General features: G+C 43.7%; 1 protein-coding gene across 6 annotated transcripts in view; it reads right to left on the bottom strand.

Annotated features, from left to right (window-relative positions):
• golim4a (golgi integral membrane protein 4a) overlaps positions 1 to 21,389 on the bottom strand; it is a 155,902-nt gene that overhangs the window by 43,730 nt on the left and 90,783 nt on the right. For 5 of the 6 annotated variants that reach the window (XM_070882315.1, XM_070882318.1, XM_070882316.1 and 2 more), the window contains 5 exons: positions 19,464 to 19,546; positions 15,809 to 15,892; positions 14,190 to 14,366; positions 9,633 to 9,977; positions 818 to 1,023 (listed from right to left, as the gene is read on the bottom strand). In XM_070882315.1, coding sequence (XP_070738416.1) covers positions 818 to 1,023; positions 9,633 to 9,977; positions 14,190 to 14,366; positions 15,809 to 15,892; positions 19,464 to 19,546 — 895 coding nt within the window. The remainder of the gene's footprint in view (positions 1 to 817; positions 1,024 to 9,632; positions 9,978 to 14,189; positions 14,367 to 15,808; positions 15,893 to 19,463; positions 19,547 to 21,389) is intronic. The other variant, XM_070882319.1, reaches the window with a different exon arrangement.

The following is a 21,389-nucleotide window of genomic DNA, read 5'->3' as shown; positions in this document are numbered from 1 at the left end:
GTCCCCATATTGGGTTGGGCCATTTTTCAGGTATCCCTGGCGGCTGCCTAAAACTGGTGTAAGGCCCCTTACATGTGTAACTGAGAGGCCAAGGCCTGTTTTAGGCCCCCTCTATGTAAATGGATATCGCAGAAGCTGGATCTACGCTGCTGTGGATTCTTCAGCCGTCTTTTGAGGTCGCCACCAAAAGGTTAGTATTTTTCAAAACAAAAATGTTAACACTTTTTGCTATGGAGCCAGAAGGAGCGGGAGGGGGGAGGGTGCTTCTCCAAATCCACTGTATTCTGATCACCCTCTCTTGTTGCCACTCTACCCCTCCTCTCCTGGGACTTACCTAAGGGCTGTTGCAGGTGACCCAAAATTCATCTTCTTAAAATGGGCGAGCTGCCTGTGAACCTGTGAGCGGTATAGTGAGCTGTGAGCACTGAACCAGTACTCACACGCAGCTCGCCAATCGGGAAGGTTGAGAAATCCAGTGACGATTTTTATGAAGCTAAGAGGAGCATTCATGAAAATCAAACATGGCTCATGTTCTGCCCATTGGTACCTGAAAATTGCATCAAGTTCCTACAAAATGGCGGAGGACCCATATTAGCATATTAAATGTACCCTGAAACAGACAGGCACTTCGGCCACCCATTTCCAGGATGGGACTAAATTGGCGGAGGCTCGAGCAGCAGCGGTAACAAGTCGATTAAATAAGGCCCTGAAGATTGGCCCCAGTGTTTTCTGGGAAATTAACTTCCAGCAATAAATGCCTCACTGTATAAGGATGAAGACATATCAAACGGAAAGACTGCAGCAGAGAAAGATTCACCTTAACTGCTCCTGTCGCAGCAACTCTTCCCTGCGTTCTGCTTCTTGCTGGAGGCGTTGCTGCCGATTCATGTATTCCTTCAGTCTATGCTGGTGCAGTGCATCCTGCCTTTCTTTCAGTTTGCGAGCTTCTTCTGCCCGTAGCTCCGCGAGATGCTGCTGTTCCAACTGTTCCTCATATGGCGATTTATGTTTCAGCATTTTAATCTATTCCAAAAAAACAAGGCAACTAAATAGGCATATGAAGGCTATCCAATTCAGATTCATGAGCTTTTAAAAGTGTGCTTTTTTAAATGCACCCAAACAACTGTTTAGTAGTGGTAAACCAACTGTAGCCTAAAAAATAGCAATAAATTACATTAATAAATTATTCCTAATACAATATAATGTCATTAAATAAACAAAAGGCATTGGTTAAATACCAGTACAGTATTGGTCGACTAAAACTAGATGGCCCCATTATTTACTTATTGCGCCATGCCTTCTGTATTTTGCCCCCTTTCCTAATTTATTAATTTCTTCTTCCTCCTCCCTCCACATAAGTAAAGAGACCTTTACTTCAATACACCCTTAAACATGAGAGCAGCAATCATGTCATTACATGATCAACTGGGTGGAATTATTGCAGGGCTCAACACAGAGCTGTTAAGAACTCTACTTTTCATTACTCCATATTTTGAAGTCATCTTCGCAATCAGCTGGGGAAAAAACCTTCGCGGATGGGCCACCGGAAAAGTGAAAAATTCCAGGTATCCTCCACTAGCCAGAAGCAATGGGCTGTCATGTTGCTGAAGCAAATTGAAGACTTCAGTGCAGTACCTGTAATGCTAATATAATTTTCTAACCCAAAAATTAATTAATTTTGAAAGAAATCAGTAATGTAAAAAGCTGGAGCTGAACACGTTTCATTATATTTGCCCCCTAAATCTACAATAAAGCATAACAAAGTACAGAATCACATTAGTGGCTAGTTACAAATTTACAATGGGAATTAGTAACAGGGAGGTATATAACAAGCAGACAACTGGCACTCAATCCCAAAAGTGGAGCAGTTCTCAGGTACGGGCAAGTAAGATGGCTGGAAAGACTGTAAAAATCCAGGGATGCCTTTTTTGACTTTAATAGAGTAATATTTAAAAATATGCATCAAGTAATAAATAAGAGAACCTTCAAAGGGATCTCTTATGTTCCTCATATTATTTATGTGCATGTTTTAGGGTTTCCAACCCTCCCAGATTGTCCAGGAGTCTCCCAGAATTGACGATTGATCTCCCGGATAGAGCTGTGAGAAACCCGGGGGGAAATATATCCAGTTCAACTGGTGACTGCCGTAATTTGTTCTTTCCCTGCTTCTTCCCGAATCGGTGTCGCTGCTCCCACAGCCAGCCCAGAGTGTGCATGTGCGACCGCGCTGTACATTTAATAGAACGGTTTCAGTAGCAGAAGGCATTGTGGTTATCGGGAACCACCATTGTGACTGTGCTATTAAAAAGCGCTTCAGTGACAGGGATTTGGATATGGAAAGGAACACTATCCACAGTTAAAATGGAATCAAAACTTCATTCTGACATTATCTCAAACACCCTCCTTGCTCAGTGGCATGAATTCTAAATGGTCAAAAGCTCATAAACCGCTACTGGCACATTACGTGTTTCACCTATGTTGCTGAATCTGCCCCCTCCCTGGATCTCGCCTCAACACTTCTCGACTCTACCAATGCCAACACCTCTAACACACTCCTTGACTGGATACACCAAAAAGGTCTCCAACTCACTTCTGACCTCGCATTCTCCATTACATTCTTACCTGTCTTCCGATTACATCAATACACCTATGTTTGTGTCAACTTGCTTGTTCCTTCTGAATTCCAATGCATCTACAATCTCTTCCACTTGCTTGCATCCTCCTGTGCTGAAAGCAAGCCTTGTCTCCAGGTCTCCCACTCTGACTAATTCTTTCCCAGGATCTTATTACTGGAGCTTCACACCTGTAGCTTGTACCTGTGCACTTTCTGGGCCTGCGAGCGGACAGCCTCCTACCTCTCCGAATTTTTCATGTGACAACTGCTGGCACAAAACCAGGAGCAAAGACACTCCGCGACAGAGGACCCAACCTTTACAATCACGTTAGTGGGCAAGTGTCATGTGATCATTGTCACATCATCACCCCTCCAGGAATATGTCCAATAAGAGCTGGCAATCCTATTGTGGGTGGGTGGGCAACAGCCTCAATCAGTACAACATGGATACTAAAGGAGACTGTCGAAAATGTCATGTTATTTTGCTACACCTTAATTTATTTACATATTTCATATGGTGACTAATATTAACTCTTAGACCTTAAATTAGAATTAAGAACACCAAACCGTAGTCAAGTCATCTAATTTTTGCCAATTAGTAACTAAGGTAATGGCTATACCAAATGAGAACTTTTTCTCTATCCAGTACATTGTAGCTAATACAGAGCTGTAGTTAAGAATGTACGTATCTCTGAGAGTAGAGCTTAGTTTGTAGCACTCTCACCTCTGCTGGAATGCTATGGGCTTAAACCCCACTCTAAGATTAAAGGACACAATCTAGGCTGACAAACTAGTGCAGGACTAAGAGTGCTGCATTATCAGAGGTGGTAGATATTGGAGATATTAAAACAAGGTCCTATCTGGTTCAGAAAAATGTTAAAGATTCCATGGCTCAGTTTGAAGAGCAGGAAGTCCTACTGCTGTTCTGGACAACAGTTTCTATCAACGAACAAAAAATAAATTAACTTAAATTAACTGACAAAATGTAAATCCACTGCAATGGTCATTGTTAAGTAGTGAAGGCTGTAAAGCGCAGTGTCAGCTCTGGCTCGATTGGTTGCACTCTTGCCAGAAGGTTGTGGGTTCATGTCCCACTCCAGAGACTTGACAACAAAAATCTAGGCCGGCATTCTGGAACAATGCTGAGGGAGTGCTGCACTGTCAGAGTTGCTGTCTTTTAGATGAGATGTTAAACCGTCTAATCTCTCAGGTGAATGTAAAAATCCCATGGCACAAGTTCAAAGAACAGCAGGAGAGTTATCCCCGATGTCCAGACCAATATTTATCCCTAAATCAACATCACTAAAACAGATTATCTGGTCATTATCACAATGCTGTTTGTTGGAGCTTGCTGTGCACAAATTGGCTACATTTCAAAAAGTACTTCATTAACTGTAAAACGCTTTGGGTTATGAAAGGTGCTATATAAATGCAAATCTTTCTTTCAAAACTATCCTGCATATTGTTTTGTTTAAAGATTTTAAAATAATGCAGTTGAAAGGATCATCTGTAATCCACTCTCCAGTTATGATACACAGTGCAAAATGAATGATAATTCAGGGATGTCTCTTTCCAAAATTAAAATAACAGGTAACAGACAAGGACAATATTTTCACTTATTTATGAGAACAGGAGTGTGTAACATTAATTAGACAGTATGTTACTCCTCTGCTGCCCTCTTATGCCACTTTTGAGCAAAGCAGAGATACAGAAAGTCATATCAAATTACTGAAGCATTTGGGAGGATACTTGGATGTAACTTGACAATGGCAAAATTAGGCAACATTAGGTGCATTTGTGTGTCTAATCTCCTGGTTGCGCCCAAAAAGGAAACTCCAGGCCCCTAAATCTGCTTCTATTATAGCTGAGAAGAAAAGGAAGGACAATGTGAGGCACAGAGAAAAAGGAAACAAATTGTGAGAGACATAGAGAGAAAATAAGATACATGCACAAAAAAGAGATAAGGACACACTGACACAAATGGGGGTAGTAAGAAAAAGTCATTAACAAACACAGTGTTGACTACTGTAACAAGAGAAACTGTGAAAAGAATATATGAAAGTGAGACAGAGGGATATAGGCCCCAAGTTTCCACACGCGGCAAAACAGGCGCTCCTCCGAGCTGGGCGCTCGTTTTTCGTGCCGAAAACGGTGCCTGAAAAAAAACGCGCTATTCTCGAGCGCTTTGCAACTCGATGTCAGCTTGGCGCGGCGCCCAGGGGGCGGAGCCTACCACTTGCGCTGATTTTGTAAGTAGGAGGGGGCGGGTACTATTTAAATGAGTTTTTTTCGTGCCGGCAACCCTGCGCGTGCGCGTTGGAGCGTTCGCGCACACGCAGTGTGAAGGAAACATTGGCACTCGGCCATTTTTGTAGTTCTTTGTAGCTGTTCAATTTTTAACATTTTTTAATAAAACCACATTGCCCTTCCATGATCAGCACTGAGGCTTCTTGCAGCAGTGAGAAGGCTGCAGGAAGCCTCAGAAGTTGAGGCAGCCGTTTCCCGACGGACCCGACCGACGGCAGGGGGGCCTCCCTCCCCCTGCCGTCGGGAACGGCTGCCTCAACTTCTGAGGCTTCCTGCAGCCTTCTCACTGCCTCCCCCCGCTGCTTCCCCATCCCCTGCCGTCGGGAATGGCTGCCTCAACTTCTGAGGCTTCCTGCAGCCTTCTCACTTCCTCCCCTCCGCTGCCTCCCCACCCCCTACCGTCGGGAACGGCTGCCTCCTCCCTGCCTCCCCCCCGCTGCCGTCGGTCGGGCCCTTACTGCCTCCCCCCCCCGCCGTCGGGAACAGCTGCTGCCGTCGGTCGGGCCCTTACTGCCTCCCCCCACCGCCGTCGGGAACAGCTGCTGCCGTCGGTCGGGCCCTTACTGCCTCCCCCCCCCTGCCGTCGGGAACGACTGCTGCCGTCGGTCGGGCCCTTACTGCCTTCCCTCCCCTGCCGTCGGGAACGGCTGCCTCAACTTGTGAGGCTTCCTGCAGCCTTCTCCCTGCCTGAAGCACTTTCACACAGGTAGGAACATGGTTTATTTAATCTTTACTTTGCTTATAAATTTTTATTCAGGTTGGAATTATTTGTATAATATTTGTATAAGTATAACTAAGGATTTATTGTAGAATGTAATGACTTCCCTTCCCCCCCTCCCCCCAACCCCCCACCTCGTTCCCGACGCCTAATTTGTAATCTGCGGCTGATTTTTTAATGTGGAGACAAGGTTTTTTCAGGCCTACAAAAATCTTCACTTGCTCCATTCTAAGTTAGTTTGGAGTACGTTTTCACTGTGGAAACTTTCAAATCAGGCGTCAGTGGCGGGACACGCCCCCTTTTGAAAAAAAATTCTGTTCAAAGGTGAAACTGTTCGAACTGACTAGAACTGCAGAAAACTTAAATGTGGAGAATTGCGATTTCTAAGATACTCCGTTCTCCACCAGTTGCTCCTAAAAATCAGGAGCAAATCATGTGGAAACTTGGGGCCATAGGGCCCAAATTTCCCCAACCTCTTTTTCCGGTCCACTCTCCCGAGATGCGCCGGCATTGTGCGCTCAAAACGGCGCCAAAAAACATCCTAACGATTCTGGCCGCTCTGCTGTGTGTCCCGGGTCCTGGCGCGGCGTTTCTCATGGAGTGGGGGGCGGAGCTACAGCCCTGTGCCGAAAACAGTGCCGGCAGCTGCGCACATGCGCAGTGGAGTCGGCGCGCATGCGCAGTAGCTCCTCGCCCTCCCAGCGCGTCCGGCAGGCTGCGAGCTGGACGCGATGCCGCTGCCCCTATCCCTGGCCGAAGGAACGACCCGATGTTCGCTGCCCTTATCCCTAGCCGAAGGGATGACCTGATAATCTTCAACAGCACCTCCCGATAAAACATAGGCCAGAAGGCAGCAGTGTGGAGAGAACGTTGCATTTTGTGTGAGCACATGTCAAATCGTTATGACCCAACACTGATTAAGTTTTCCCTGGAGAGAAGTCCAGTCCCTCAGAGAGAAGTCCAGTCCCTCAGGGGGGGCTGAGTTAGGAAGGTAGGAATTAAGTTATTATTTATTTATTTATTTATTGTTTATTATTGATGGGTTTTTATGCTTCTTTAATGTTGTTGTGAAGGTGTTTAGTGCTTTGCAAGATCCTCTGTGCTTCCTTTCACCCCCCTATCTCTGGTTATCTGCGCTGATTTCTTAACTCTCCGCAAAGGTTTTCTGTGCGGCCACAAATGACCACATACGCTGGCCTAAGTTAGTTTGGAGCAACTATTAGCTCTCCAAACTGGCTTAAATGGCCAAAACAGGCGTAGGTGGCTGGTACCCAACGCCCCCTTTTGAAAAAAAAACGAAACTAAAAAAATCCTATCTAACTCACTTGCATTGGCGGAATTAAATGTGCAGAATGGGGATTTTTAAGATACTCCAGAAAAATCAAGTTGCTCCAAAAAAAACGGAGCAACTCCTAGGCAAATTTGGGCTGTAGAAAGGGAACAAGCAAGAGACGTGCAAATAGACAGAAAGAAAGAGGATATGAAAAAGAATGAAAGACAAACAGAAAACAGAGTTTGATAGAAATTATTAGAAACTAGGATTGAGAACATTAGAGGAGAGAAGCCATTTTTAAATTTTGGTAATGTCACAGAAACATAGAAACATAGAAAATAGGTGCAGGAGTAGGCCATTCGGCCCTTCGAACCTGCACCGCCATTCAATAAGATCATGGTTGATCATTCCCTCAGTACCCCTTTCCTGCTTTCTCTCCGTACCCCTTGATCTCTTTAGCCGTAAGGGCCATATCTACATCCCTCTTGAATATATCTAATGAATTGGCATCAACAACTCTCTGCGGCAGGGAATTCCACAGGTTAACAACTCTCTGAAGTGAAGAAGTTTCTCCTCATCTCAGTCTTAAATGGCCTACCCCTTATCCTACGACTATGTTCCCTGGTTCTGGACTTCCCCAACATTGGGAACATTCATAGAAACATAGAAAATAGGTGCAGGAGTAGGCCATTCGGCCCTTCGAGCCTGCACAGCCTGTCAATGACTTCATGGCTGAACATGCAACTTCAGTACCCCATTCCTGCTTTCTCGCCATACCCCTTGATCTCTCTAGTAGTAAGGACTATAGCTAACTCCTTTTTGAATATATTTGTTGAATTGGCCTCAACAACTTTCTGTGGTAGAGAATTCCACAGGTTCACCACTCTCTGGGTGAAGAAGTTTCTCCTCATCTCGGTCCTAAATGACTTACCCCTTATCCTTAGACTGTGACCCCTGGTTCTGGGATTCCCCAACATTGGGAACATTCTTCCTGCATCTAACCTGTCTAAACCCGTCAGAATTTTAAACGTTTCTATGAGGTCCCCTCTCATTCTTCTGAACTCCAGTGAATACAAGCCCAGTTGATCCAGTCTTTCTTGATATGTCAGTCCCGCCATCCCGGGAATCAGTCTGGTGAACCTTCGCTGCACTCCCTCAATAGCAAGAATGTCCTTCCTCAAGTTAGGAGACCGAAACTGTACACAATACTCCAGGTGTGGCCTCACCAAGGCCCTGTACAACTGTAGTAACACCTCCCTGCCCCTGTACTCAAATCCCCTCGCTATGAAGGCCAACATGCTGTACCTGCATGCCAACCTTCAATGACTGATGTGCCATGACACGCAGGTCTCGTTGCACCTCCACTTTTCCTAATCTGTCACCATTCAGATAATAGTCTGTCTCTCTGTTTTTACCACCAAAGTGGATAACTTCACACTTATCCACATTATACTTCATCTGCCATACATTTGCCCACTCACCTAACCTATCCAAGTCACTCTGCAGCCTCGTGGCATCGTCCTCGCAGCTCACACTGCCACCCAACTTAGTGTCATCTGCAAATTTGGAGATACTACATTTAATCCCCTCGTCTAAATCATTAATGTACAATGTAAACAGCTGGGGCCCCAGCACAGAACCTTGCGGTACCCCACTAATCACTGCCTGCCATTCTGAAAAGTACCCATTTACTCCTACTCTTTGCTTCCTGTCTGCCAACCAGTTCTCAATCCACGTCAGCACACTACCCCCAATCCCATGTGCTTTAACTTTGCACATTCATCTCTTGTGTGGGACCTTGTCGAAAGCCTTCTGAAAGTCCAAATACACCACATCAACTGGTTCTCCCTTGTCCACTCTACTGGAAACATCCTCAAAAAATTCCAGAAGGTTTGTCAAGCATGATTTCCCTTTCACAAATCCATGCTGACTTGAATCTATCATGTCACCTCTTTCCAAATGCGCTGCTATGACATCCTTAATAATTGATTCCATCATTTTACCCACTACTGATGTCAGGCTGACCGGTCTATAATTCCCTGTTTTCTCTCCCTCCTTTTTTAAAAAGTGGGGTTACATTGGCTACCCTCCACTCCATAGAAACTGATCCAGATTCTATGGAATGTTGGAAAATGACTGTCAATGTGTCCGCTATTTCCAAGGCCACCTCCTTAAGTAGTCTGGGATGCAGTCCATCAGGCCCTGGGCCTTCAATCCCATCAATTTCCCCAACACAATTTCCTGACTAATAAGCATTTCCCTCAGTTCCTCCTTCTTACTAGACCCTCTGACCCCTTTTATATCCGGAAGGTTGTTTGTGTCCTCCTTAGTGAATAGCGAAGCAAAGTACTTGTTCAATTGGTCTGCCATTTCTTTGTACCCCGTCATGACTTCCCCTGATTCTGACTGCAGGGGACCTACATTTGTCTTTACTAAGCTTTTTCTCTTTACATATCTATAGAAGCTTTTGCAGTCCGTTTTAATGTTCCCTGCAAGCTTCCTCTCGTACTCTATTTTCCCTGCCCTAATCAAACCCTTTGTCCTCCTCTGCTGAGTTCTAAATTTCTCCCAGTCCCCGGGTTCGCTGCTATTTCTGGCCAATTTGTATGCCACTTCCTTGGCTTTAATACTATCCCTGGGATACTAAAGTACAATAGTAAAAGGAGACTAAAGACAGATGCTATACTGTGTTTTCACAACTAAATTTATCTATGTATTACCTCAGTAGGGCTGCTTCTAGCCAGATTCTGTTCCTCTGTGTGGTCATTTTCATTGTCCTGATCCTCAGTCAGATGATTTTCAGTTTCTTCTTCCTCTTGATGTTGCCCGTGGTGCTCTGTATGCTCCATTGTATGATCGTCTTTCTCCTCCTGCTCCCACTCACGGTCATGCTCCCGTGTTTCATATCCACGTTTTTCCAAATCTGAATGTCCGAGCTGTTCATTCCTTTCCCAGTTGTCATGTTGCGCATATTGCTTCTCTGGTACTTCTTCATTATCTTCTCTTATTTTAGTGTCATCATTCTCCCCTGTCATTGACTTAATATGTAACTGTACATCATCATTCTGAAATAAAGACATTTGTAATTTTATTCTGTGCACTGAATCTGTTGTATTACCCCTGCGCACAATTCATTACTTCTTATATGACCTTATATGAATTTAGCAATACAGTTCTTCTAATAATTGTTCAGTCCATCAAAGTAAAAGTTGTTACTCCTACGGAATGTAATCATTTTAGCGCCCACCACTAGCCGCAAGCCCTGCCATATAATACAGATTAGAGTATAGGCTTCCTCTATTACCCCAAAAACATGCCTCAAGCTCAGGCTCAGAAAGTCACCCCCTACTGCACCATTGCGAATTTTTTCAACACGAGCCATTCTTTTGACAATCTGACTCAATTTATCCAGAATTACAGACAACTTTGTACTGTGACACTGTGGAGCAGGCTCGAGGGGCCGTATGGCCTACTCCTGTTCCTATTTCTTATGTTCTTGTAAAAGGGAACATATTTCAGGCTACCTGAACTACTTTTATAGTGGTTGCTCATAAACTGGCAGACAGACGAGTCTTTCATCCCACAGTTTCCCTACATTATAACAGAGACTACACTTCAAAAGTACTTAATTGGTTGTGAAGTGCTTTGGGACGTCCATTGGTTGTGAAAGGTGCTACACGAATACAAGTTCTTAATTTTTTTCATAATTATCGGTTAGATCAGAAACAAGTAGGTCACCATGTAACAAATTATTTAGTCACTATGTAGCAAATTTATAAACACATGCAGGGAGATTCAATCCGTTAGTATTTGTAGGTTACGATTTCATTGCAAATATTGACTGGAAGAAATAGTTTTGGATTTCTTCACGGTGTTACTTCACAAAACAATGACAGGAAATACCCCCACAAATGTCAGAGGAATTGCATGTTTTAATTCAGTGTGCAAACCAACCTTAATTAATTTAAAATGGGTAATTTTGTTTAACCATTTCTTCGAAAAAACATAAGATTGGGCTAGATTTTACACTTTTGTGCAGATCGCCCAAAAATGGGCGCTATTTCCAGCGTGGGCAGTAAAAATGGGTTTTCAGATCGCCGGCTTGTCACCCATTCTCAAAGCTCCTAGTCTCCATTTTTGAAATTGGGCGTTACCACGAGCGATATGAAATGGGCGATAGCGTTAAATCTCTCTGACCTTCTGCCGCAAAGTGTAGCAACGGCATGGCAACGCTCGTTTCCCGCGATTCAGGAGGTCAGGGGTCATCATTACATGCGCAGAAGAGGAAACAGAGAGAGAGGGAGCAGAGAGGGATGGAAGGCATGTGTGGCTGTGGTGTGTGCTTGTTTGGCTGTTGTGGGAGGCATGAGGGAGATTCACCAGCAGCAAAAATCCTACTAAGCGTCAAGAACATAGTTGGCACTGAGTTTTTGTCCAACAAATAATATTTAACATGGAAGGGATGGAGGAGGCCCTGGAGCTGGTAGCCAGGAACACTGATGGCAGAGGGCTCCCAGTGGTCCCGGAGCGCCGCACCCCATTGCCAACCACACACGACAGTCAGGAGCAACATCTTGCTTCTGGCTCGGAGCACGTTCCCACCTCGGGACTGTCCTCTCCCGTATCCGTCCAAGCAGTGGTTCGGCCGTCATCTGCCCCCCCCCCCTCTCCCCCCCAATGAAGCATCGCCTGAGGAGCTTCTCGGCTAGGCGGCTTGGAGTCAGGAGGGGAAGTGGAAGGGGTAGAGGTGGGGAGGAGAAGCGGGGGGGGAGGGTTGTTTGTTACAGAAATACTGATGATTTCAGACAAATGTTTGGTTTAAATGTTTTTTATTTAACAAAACCTTTTGCGCATTGGCTCAGATAGCTGCACCGTTACACGCTGGTGATTCCTTAACATCAAAGGGTATAATTATACTTAACTTCAATCAACTTAAATTTTAACTGTCACTAAGCTGATGCCCACCATTGATGTATGACCTGCACACCCAGCAGTGTGTCAGCCTTGTAAATAACACCAACGTTCTTTTTGGCAAAGCGCTCATTTATGAGCTCCTGATGTTTGAATCTTGCAGCTATCATGCCACCACAGGGCCTTTCATGCGGTCTACAGGGGGGATGGGGGCATGGCTTCAGCGTCAGCCTGATTGTCTGGCCCAATGTCAGCATCCACTTCCTCGTCCTCCTCTTCCTCTCTCTGCTGAAGTGGACTGTCAGACTCTTCTGGCAATTCTTGTCCCCTCCCTGAGTGGTCCAGGCATCTAAAGCGCTGCTTAGGCACTCCAGTGGTTTTCTCCATGATATTGTAAGTGGCTCTGTGCTCTGGTTGTATCGCTTCTCAGCTTCGGTGTGGCTGTCACGCAGGGGGGTCATCAGCCAGGTGGCGAGGCCATATCCTTTGTCACCAAGCATCCAGCATTGATCTTGTGGCTGATTGTTAAACAAGTCAGATACAGTGCTCTCAGGCAGGATGTGAGCAGCATGGATGCTGCCCGGAAATTTAGCATTCGCTGCCATAATAATTTGCTAGTGGTCGACAACGAGTTGCACATTCAGGGAGTGGAATCCCTTATGGTTCCTGAAAACCTCTGCATCCTGAAAAGGTGCCTGCATCACGATGTGCATACAGTTTATTGCTCCCTGCACCTTGGGGAAGTTAGCAATTCGGTAGAATCCTAAAGCCCTCTCAGTCTGGGCCTCCCTGGTCATAGGGAAGCTGATAAAGTCTATCCTGCGTGCGTACAGGGCTTCAGTGACCTTTATAATGCAGCAATGTGTGGCATGCTGAGACAGACCCCAAATGTCGCCAGCTGAGACCTGAAAAGACCCCAACGCTTAGAACGACAGTATCGCGGTGTCTTTGACCTCGATGGACAGTATAGTACTGATGGTTCTGGCAGGCTGTAGATCTCCCCTTATGAGCTGGCATACCTCAGTGATAACCTCTTTGTGGAAGTGCAGTCTCTGAAAACAGGTGGTGCCCGACAACTTGACGTAAGACTGCTTCTCCCTGTACTTGCGGGGGGTGTAACGTCTGGTTCTCCTCATCAGTCTGGCACGTGTTACATTGGGCACATAATGCTGTGGAGCATACCTTCTGCCATCTCGAGTCTGCAGCATGTAATTGGTCACCAAGAGAGGGTGAGAAAGGACAGGCCCCATTCCAATAGCTCTCTGTTTTCCACCGATTGGTCACAAGGAATGAATGTCTCGACAAAGACACCTATTAAATTCCAATCGTTCACAGTATGATAAAGATGTTTGTTCAGATGTTCACATCACCTCCAAGGACCTCCAGAGTACATCCGAACTCCCCCGAGGTTGAAGCAGAGCAGCCTTTTAAATGATGCAACATGTGATTTAGAACCTGGCGTACATACCGCTGTGAGTAGTTCCGGTAAGTTCCACTTTTTCCCGGTGGTTTTTTGGGCGAGTGATATTGTGGGCGAGATGGTGAAAGTGACGCTGGGCGATCTCCTGGGCATTAGTTTCAGCAAATGTGATCTTTAGGACAAAATAAAGTGGACGGTCGGTATTATTGAATCTCGGTGTTAATTACATGTGGAAAGTAACGCTGGGTGATATTATGGGCATTGGTTTCACCCATTCTGATGATTCCGCCCAAAAGAAGTGGGCGGGCGGTATTATTTTTTCCCGGCGTTACACACATGGGGAAAGTAACGCTCGTCGATAAGTGTCCGAAAAATGGCCGTCAGTTTCCATTTTGTGGCTAAATGGGTGATATCTGGGTGTTATACGTCATTTCAGCATTAAAATGGACGTTAAGTGGGCATTATGCAGGCAAAAAAAGTGGAAAATCTAGCCCGTAAGGATTTGTGAATAAGTTATAGAAGCTGAATATGAACTTTCAATTCTGTTTTTTCTATTTTTGATGTAATTTCAGGGCATAATATTCATAAAATGTGCCTGATCAATGCTACAACAACATAATCCAACTACTGGTTCACAGATAAAAAGAGGCTAGAAATAAACAGCAGGTCCATCAGCATCTGAAACAAAAAAGTTGAGTTAATTTTTTGAGTAAATTCCTTCCCCAGAATTGATGAAGGGTTTCTACCCAAAATATTCATTCATTTTTCTTTTTTTCCAATGTTGAGAAGCTCGAGTGCATTTTCAGTGTTTTCTGTTTTTATTCTGACAATTGTTCCTCCTTGTCACCAGGATTATCGATTGTTGCTCAATTCTAGAGTTTGTTAGTTCAATCAAAAGGAAGTTTAATTCAATTTTCTTCACCATCTCAGTTACACTTTGACATACCTCATCGTGTTGGTTAACGTCACTTCTATATGGTATCTGGTCGTGTGCTCCCAGCAAGGGCTCAACAACATCTTGCTGTGATTTCTCTGCATTGGAAAGTGACTTTTGGTCAGTTTGTCTTAGGCTGGGCATTTTATTTAGGGTTTCTCTTAGCTGTTTGTATTCTTCTACCTGAGCCTATAATTTTAAAAAAATCATAATGTGGTAATTGGTAATACAGACACAAGCCAATGCGATAGACTTGACATTACCACTAAAGCACATTCATAGAATCATACAGCACAGAAGGAAGTATCTTGCAGTGTCATAGTCACTGGATGCCCAAGGGGCCATTTTCACATTCTTTTGTTTTCACGTGGGAACCTAGACAGCGAATGTTGGCAGACTCTTTGATCACAGTGTTGGGGCAGTGAGGGAAAGGGCACAGTAGAGGACAATGACACTACAGCAGGCCTGGCCTGTTTGTCCTCCAACGTCTACATGTGTAGTTTCCAGAAGGGTTATTGGATAATAATCCAGAGCAGGTACTTGGATTACCATAGCCCATGGCACTGAAGTCAATTGTAGCACCCTACTATCTGAAGTATTGAACCAGCAGTCCTAAACAGACTGTTGCATGCCGCTCCAGAAACAACCATAAAAAAGCTGTGTCACTGATTCTTTTGCTCCACCTAGCCCCACAAAAACCTTTTCACTTCCTGCCAGTCACACAGTGCCCGTCACCCCCCAGGATTGCCTCTCCCCGCCATTTAAGGGCTTTCTTGTAGCTCAGCTCCACGGAGTAGCTGCCAGTATTCCCCACCCTCCTTAACTGGAAAGCAGCCTGTGAGTGCTCGCAATAAGTACTGTAATGATGTCCAACTACGAAAAGGGTTCGGGACTTTTGCTGATGCCACTGGATGATAGCTGTGCCCACCACCTGATCTGTGTGTACCCAAACCAAAAATCCCCCCAGTGAAGCAATCCCAGTTCAAGGGCAGTCGCGTTATGTGAAACTGTCGTCCACAACATAGGAGTCATTACCTAGGCTCCTATCTCTACATTAGTGAATCATCTCCATTCTGCCTGGGAATAGTGGTGTCACTATAGCCTTACCTGGAGGACTTGTATGGAGTTGAAGAGCATCAGACTAAATCAATAGTTCAAAATCAGGAAAGAAAGTCTTCAGAAAGAATCGTTGCATTAAAACATAAATGGATTTTCCTGATCTACAAATCAAATACTATTAAGTCAAATGTTAGTAGAAATCCTCTACACTGGAAGCATAACATAGGTCATGGGAAGATCACACTCATTCTCAATCAGCATGCATGTATTTGGAAAAGCAATTGTCAACAAAATAACAAACAACATTTTTGTTATTATACCCAAAAGCATTAATTTTAAAATTGTCTTTGTTAAAAGGCAGCCATGCAGAATTGCAGCACTTTCAAGCAACTTCATCAACTTATGTGTCGCCAATTTAATTTGTAGGTTGTGTAATTGTGTATTGCAAAAAGCAGTCGTACAGAATGCTGAGTAAGGGGAGTGAGATTAGAGAAAATCCAGTTTTCCAGTTGCAAAGTTTATATATATTTTCATTCCATATGAATTGGTAATTTTTGATCACATCTTCTCACCTGTGCAACCGATAGGGAATTCTTGTGGTCTTCTAAAGTCACCTGCAGCTGATCATGTTGCAACAATAAATTCTTATGTAATTGCTGCAGGAAAAAAAATAATTCATGTTGTATTTTTGTTTATATTGATTAGACATAATCAAAACTATTCAAAAGGTTATCAAGAATAACTGAAAACTCATTTTTTTTTATCTCTTCAATATTTATATTGTTGGTGAAGTTTTGTGCTATGTAGTTGGGAAGTCACTGCTAGGAGTGGGATATTTTGTACTTCTTGTCCCAGTTCAGGTACAGCATGGACCAGCTGCAGAATGAAGCTTCTCCCAGTGTGCCTCAAATTCCTAGTCCCAATTTCAAAAATGGAGTGACTCCTGACAACGAACCGGAAGCTGCGCAAATGAAAAAAATATCATTCACAACAGCTCGTGTAGCCCTGCAGTTGAGAGCCCCCAACCACCATGGCTCAGCAGAAAACCATTCTTAAGTGCTCAGTAATTAGCATCATGTCTCTCCTGCACTAATCTGTACTTTCCTGGAACCTTAAACACTTGGAATTCATTCCCTCCCTCAATCTTCCCTCCTCCCACAATCTACAAGTGTTTAAAAGCCCAGACTATTACCTAGTCTTCTCGTTCCTTCTCAACCTCTGGTATCAAGGCCCTTTGCTCTTCACCCCGCATTGTCAATTTAAAAACAATTAACCGATTTTATCACTTGTCAGGGCTGTCAACACGGGAGCTATTAGGAGAAATGGCTGATCATAAACACTGAAGCAGATCACAATCCCGTTTCAAACAAGTGGCTCACACCTGAATACATTCTACAATTCACACAATTAATAAATGAAACCACAAATGAACAAAATTTTTTGCTATCCGCTTCTTTATTCCTCATTTTGGGAAATCCGGCAACAACAAACAAAGAAAACACTACAACTGTGCACGTACAATGACTTCCGGTTTGTTGGCAGTAGTCGCATCCTTTCAAAAAAAGGGCTGAACATTTCCATTTTCCACACAAGGGGGCCAATTTTGAAGTGATCGCTTCCATCGGGCAGAAGGTGTGTGGAGTGAGCCTACTGCACAGCTGACAGAAGCACTCCGGGGTTCAATCATTTCCATGATGGGGCTTCAGTTTAATTTAGTAGGCCAACTGCTTGTGCACTTGGGGAGGGCGGGAACTCCAGCAGATTCTCAATGGAGTACAGCTATTGCAGCTAAATTAAAGAGTTGGGGAGGTGATCGCACGGGAGGACCATGGAGGGCCTTATAATCGGGTGGTTTGGGGGTGGGGGGGTGTTGAGGTGGACTTTTGTGGGGCCAGATGGTGTGTTAATGCTTGTCCTGACCACACAAAAATCATTATATTCTCTGGAGTTTTGAAGATTGAGAGGTGATCTCATTGAAACATGTAAAATTCTGAAAGGAATTGACAGGCTAGATGCTAATAGGTTGTTTCCTTCCCCTAGCTGGATAGTCTAGAATTAGGGGGCATAGTCTCAAGATAAGGCGTCGGCCATTTAAGACAGAGATGAGGAGGAATTTCTTCACTCAGAGGGTTGTGAATCTTTGGAATTCTTTACCCCAAAAGGCTGCGCATGCTGTGTCATTGAGTATATTCAAGGTTGAGATAGATAGATTTGTGGACTCTAGGGGAATCAAGGGATATGGCGATCGGGTGGGAAAGTGGAGTTGAAGTCGAAGATCAGCCAGGATATTATTGAATGACAGAGCAGGCTTGAGAGGCAGTATGGCCTACTCCTGTTCCTAATTATTATGTTCTTATTTTAAAAAAAATTTTGAGCGATCTGCAGTCGACCTCTCTATGCCAAGTACCAGTGGGCAGAGTGTACACGTCACATGCTCTGTCCATTGGTTTTCAAAATTGCATTGGATCCTATTGACGTCATATGACCCAGATTTGCACGAACTAATGAGTTACAAACCTAGGCTGTCCATTTCACCCCACCCCCCCGCAAAATTGCGATGAACTGGACACTGGCAGGAATGGGGCAGTAAGTGCTTTGCCATCATTTTCACTGCACTACCACGCTGTTCCCATTTGACAAGGAGGTGATGAAAATCATCCCAAGCTGGTCTTATAGCAGAGTAAACTTGTGAATTTAGTGCAAAAGTAGGTGCACATTTGTGAATAACAAAGTGCCCAAATTCATAAGAACATAAGAAATAGGAGCAGAAGTAGGCCATAAGGCCCCTCGAGCCTGCTCTGCCATTTAATAAGATCATGGCTGATCTGATCATGGACTCAGCTCCACTTCCCCGCCTGCTCCCCATAAACCCTTTTCTCTTTATCGTTTAAGAAACTGTCTATTTCTGTCTTAAATTTATTCAATGTCCCAGCTTCCACAGCTCTCTGAGGCAGCGAATTCCACAGATTAACAACCCTTTGAGAGAAGAAATTTCTCCTCATCTCTAATTTAAATGGACAGCCCCTTATTCTAAGATCATCCCTCGAGTTCTAGTTTCCCCCATCAGTGGAAACATCCTCTCTCCATTCACCTTGTCAAGCCACCTCATAATCTTACACGTTTTGATAAGGTCACCTCTCATTCTTCTGAATTCCACTGAGTAGAGACCCAACCTACTCAACCTTTCCTCATAAGTCAAGCCTCTCATCCCCAGAATCAACCTAGTGAGCCATCTCTGAACTGCCTCCAAAGCAAGTATATCCTTTCGTAAATATGGAAACCAAAACTGCACGCGGTATTCCATGTGTAGCCTCACCAATACCTTATATAGCTGTAGCAAGACTTCTCTGCTTTTATATTCCATCCCCTTTGCAATAAAGGCCAAGATACCATTGGCCTTCCTGATCACTTGCTGTACCTGCATACTATCCTTTTGTGTTTCATGCACAATACCCCCAGGTTTTGCTGTACTGCGGCACTTTGCAATCTTTCTCCATTTAATTAATAACTTGCTCTTTGATTTTTTTTTCTGTCAAAGTGCATAGCCTCACACTTTCCAACATCATACTCCATCTGCCAAATTTTTGCCCACTCACTTAGCCTATGTCCTTTTGCAGATTTTTTGTGCCCTCCTCACACATTGCTTTTCCTCCCATCTTTGTATCGTCAGCAAACTTGGCTAAGTTACACTCAGTCTCTTCTTCCAAGTCGTTTATATAGATTGTAAATAGTTGGGGTCTCAGCACTGATCCCTACAGCACCACACTAGTTACTGGTTGCCAACCAGTGAATGAACCATTTATCCCAACTCTCTGTTCTCTGTTAGTTAGCCAATCCTCTATCCATGCGAATATATTACCCCCAACCCCATGAACTTTTATCTTGTGCAGTAATTCAATTCACATAGGATCCTTACAGCCAATGCAGACAGAAGACTTTCATACCATTGGTCTAACTGGATTCAAACTCAACTCCCAGATAGGAAGTTTATTCACTGTATAGTCTTATCCTTCACACTATAAAATAATCTCTTTTTGTGAACACAACATATTAAAGGTTGCTCCTTAGCAATTATACATCGACTGTAAAATATTGCATACTCTCCAATCGTAATCAAAAATGGATGAAGACTTATCATTTTAGATATCCACTTGTTATATTGCTGCACCATATCAAAAATAGCAGACACGTAACAAGTAAAACTGATTTATAGAAACTTGACTTTACCCTCACATCCTGGAGCTGTACATGGACATCCTGGTGGGCTTTCCTTAATTTTTTATTCTCTTCGAGTAGATTATAAATATTCTCTGTGAACAAAGATGCTGTAAGGTAAGTTTCAGCTCCAGGTTATCAGACCAACTTTGAAGACATAATGACCCAGAAATTGTGGTCGGAGGCCTCCGACTTAGAACATTTCTACAAATTTAACTGGTGGTCCAGGAGGCTTGGAGACTTGGGGTCCTGGGCCTTTACGCGAAAGCCTGCGTAGGTAGAGGCCCACGTATCCCAGAGACTTAAATGCTTACCACATGTCCCTGGGATCACGTGGGCCAGCCCAACCAAACAAAATGGGGATATTCCCATTCATTCTTGTGGTGGGTTCTGTATGTGCAGAATCATCATAAGTATGAATGAGAATACCCCCCAAAACGCGCAAACACTTAAATTGTTTTTTAAATCACATATTTAAAATTAATCAAAATGGAATTTAATTAATTGGTTAAAACAAAAATGTAATTTTTTGAAAAATAAATTTACTTATTTTAAAGGGTCTAAAAATAAACTTACCTTATTTAACAGGATTTTAAATGTTTAAATTATTGAAAAAAATTGTCTTTTTCTGACCTTTAAAAGTCTTACGCTGATACAAGCAGGCCTTACGCTTGTTTTTATTAGTCGTAAGAATTTCAAAGGCATTCGCTGGGCAGAAGTTGGGCAAATCGCGTGCGATCTGTCAAGAGGATTCATGACAGATTGCAAGTTCCAGGTTTAGGCGCGTGCAGTTCGCATACCTGAACCTGGAACTTGCAGGGCCCCTTTGGGCGTGTGAGCACCTCATACGTGTCTGTAGGAGCCGTGAATTCAGGGCCAATAAAGTTAAACATAACTTTAAGCTTCCTTTAGAGTTTTGTTGCTTCAAAACTTTGTTCTCCAGATGGTCGAGATTACATGTTTCTATTTAGTAGTCAAAGCTTTAGCAGACAGCTACATAGTTCAAAACATCTAACACCTGTGGGATTAGTAGTGCCATTTAATTGTGTCTCAACCTGACAATTTAATGAACAACACTATTTGAAAACTATTCAAGTGCAATTCTCTGTGATATACAGATAGCGTGGGAGGGGAAAAATTGAAATCCTGGCTGAAGCACCAGTTTAATATCGTACTTTTCATATTTTCATATCAATAATGTATGAGTTTTAAAGGACCTCTTAAGTAACATGATTAGCATTGCATTATTCAACAGCAATATTGTGATTGAGCCCATTCCAGTCAGATTAACAACACACTCAACATTACATCATAGCCACTAAAATGCACAATCTCAAGTGGATAATTCATCAATCAACCAAAGTATGTGGAAAGCAGAGCAGAGCATTGCATTTACAAGAGTGTACCATAGCAAGATGGAAACAACTACATGAAGTTAGCAACCTTTATGTGCTATTTGCAAACCGTTTCAAAGAATATAAAGAAAAACGAAAAAAACTGAAAATGTTGGACAGAAATATAAAATTACAAAGAGATATTGATAGATTAAGTGAATGGACAAAACTGTGGCAAATGGATTTCAATGCAGGCAAGTGTGAGGTCATCCACTTTATACCTAAAAAGAATTGAACAGGGTACTTTCTAAATGGTGAAAAGCAAGATACAGTGGCGGTCCAAAGAGACTTGGGGCAGAAATTCATCCCTGCCAGAAACGGGTTGCACCTATCGTCTTTGTAATGTTTTGGCCGCCGCAGCTCTTTGTCATTTTATTTCGAGTGGGGCGCAAGTCGCTCATAATGGGGGCGGAAGTGGGTGGGAAGGACAGAGTGACCATCATAGTGGGGGCAGAAGTGGAGGCTGGACGGATTCTCTGCCGCTGTCCGTCATCAGCGCCGGGCTGGTGACATCATCGCACTGGTGCGTCAAAACATCTCTTCA

This window comes from Pristiophorus japonicus, chromosome 6, assembly GCF_044704955.1.
Source record: "Pristiophorus japonicus isolate sPriJap1 chromosome 6, sPriJap1.hap1, whole genome shotgun sequence".
In the NCBI taxonomy this organism is placed as follows: domain Eukaryota; kingdom Metazoa; phylum Chordata; class Chondrichthyes; family Pristiophoridae; genus Pristiophorus; species Pristiophorus japonicus.
Note: the sequence above shows the minus strand (reverse complement) of the source record. Positions and strands in the feature narration are given on the sequence as shown.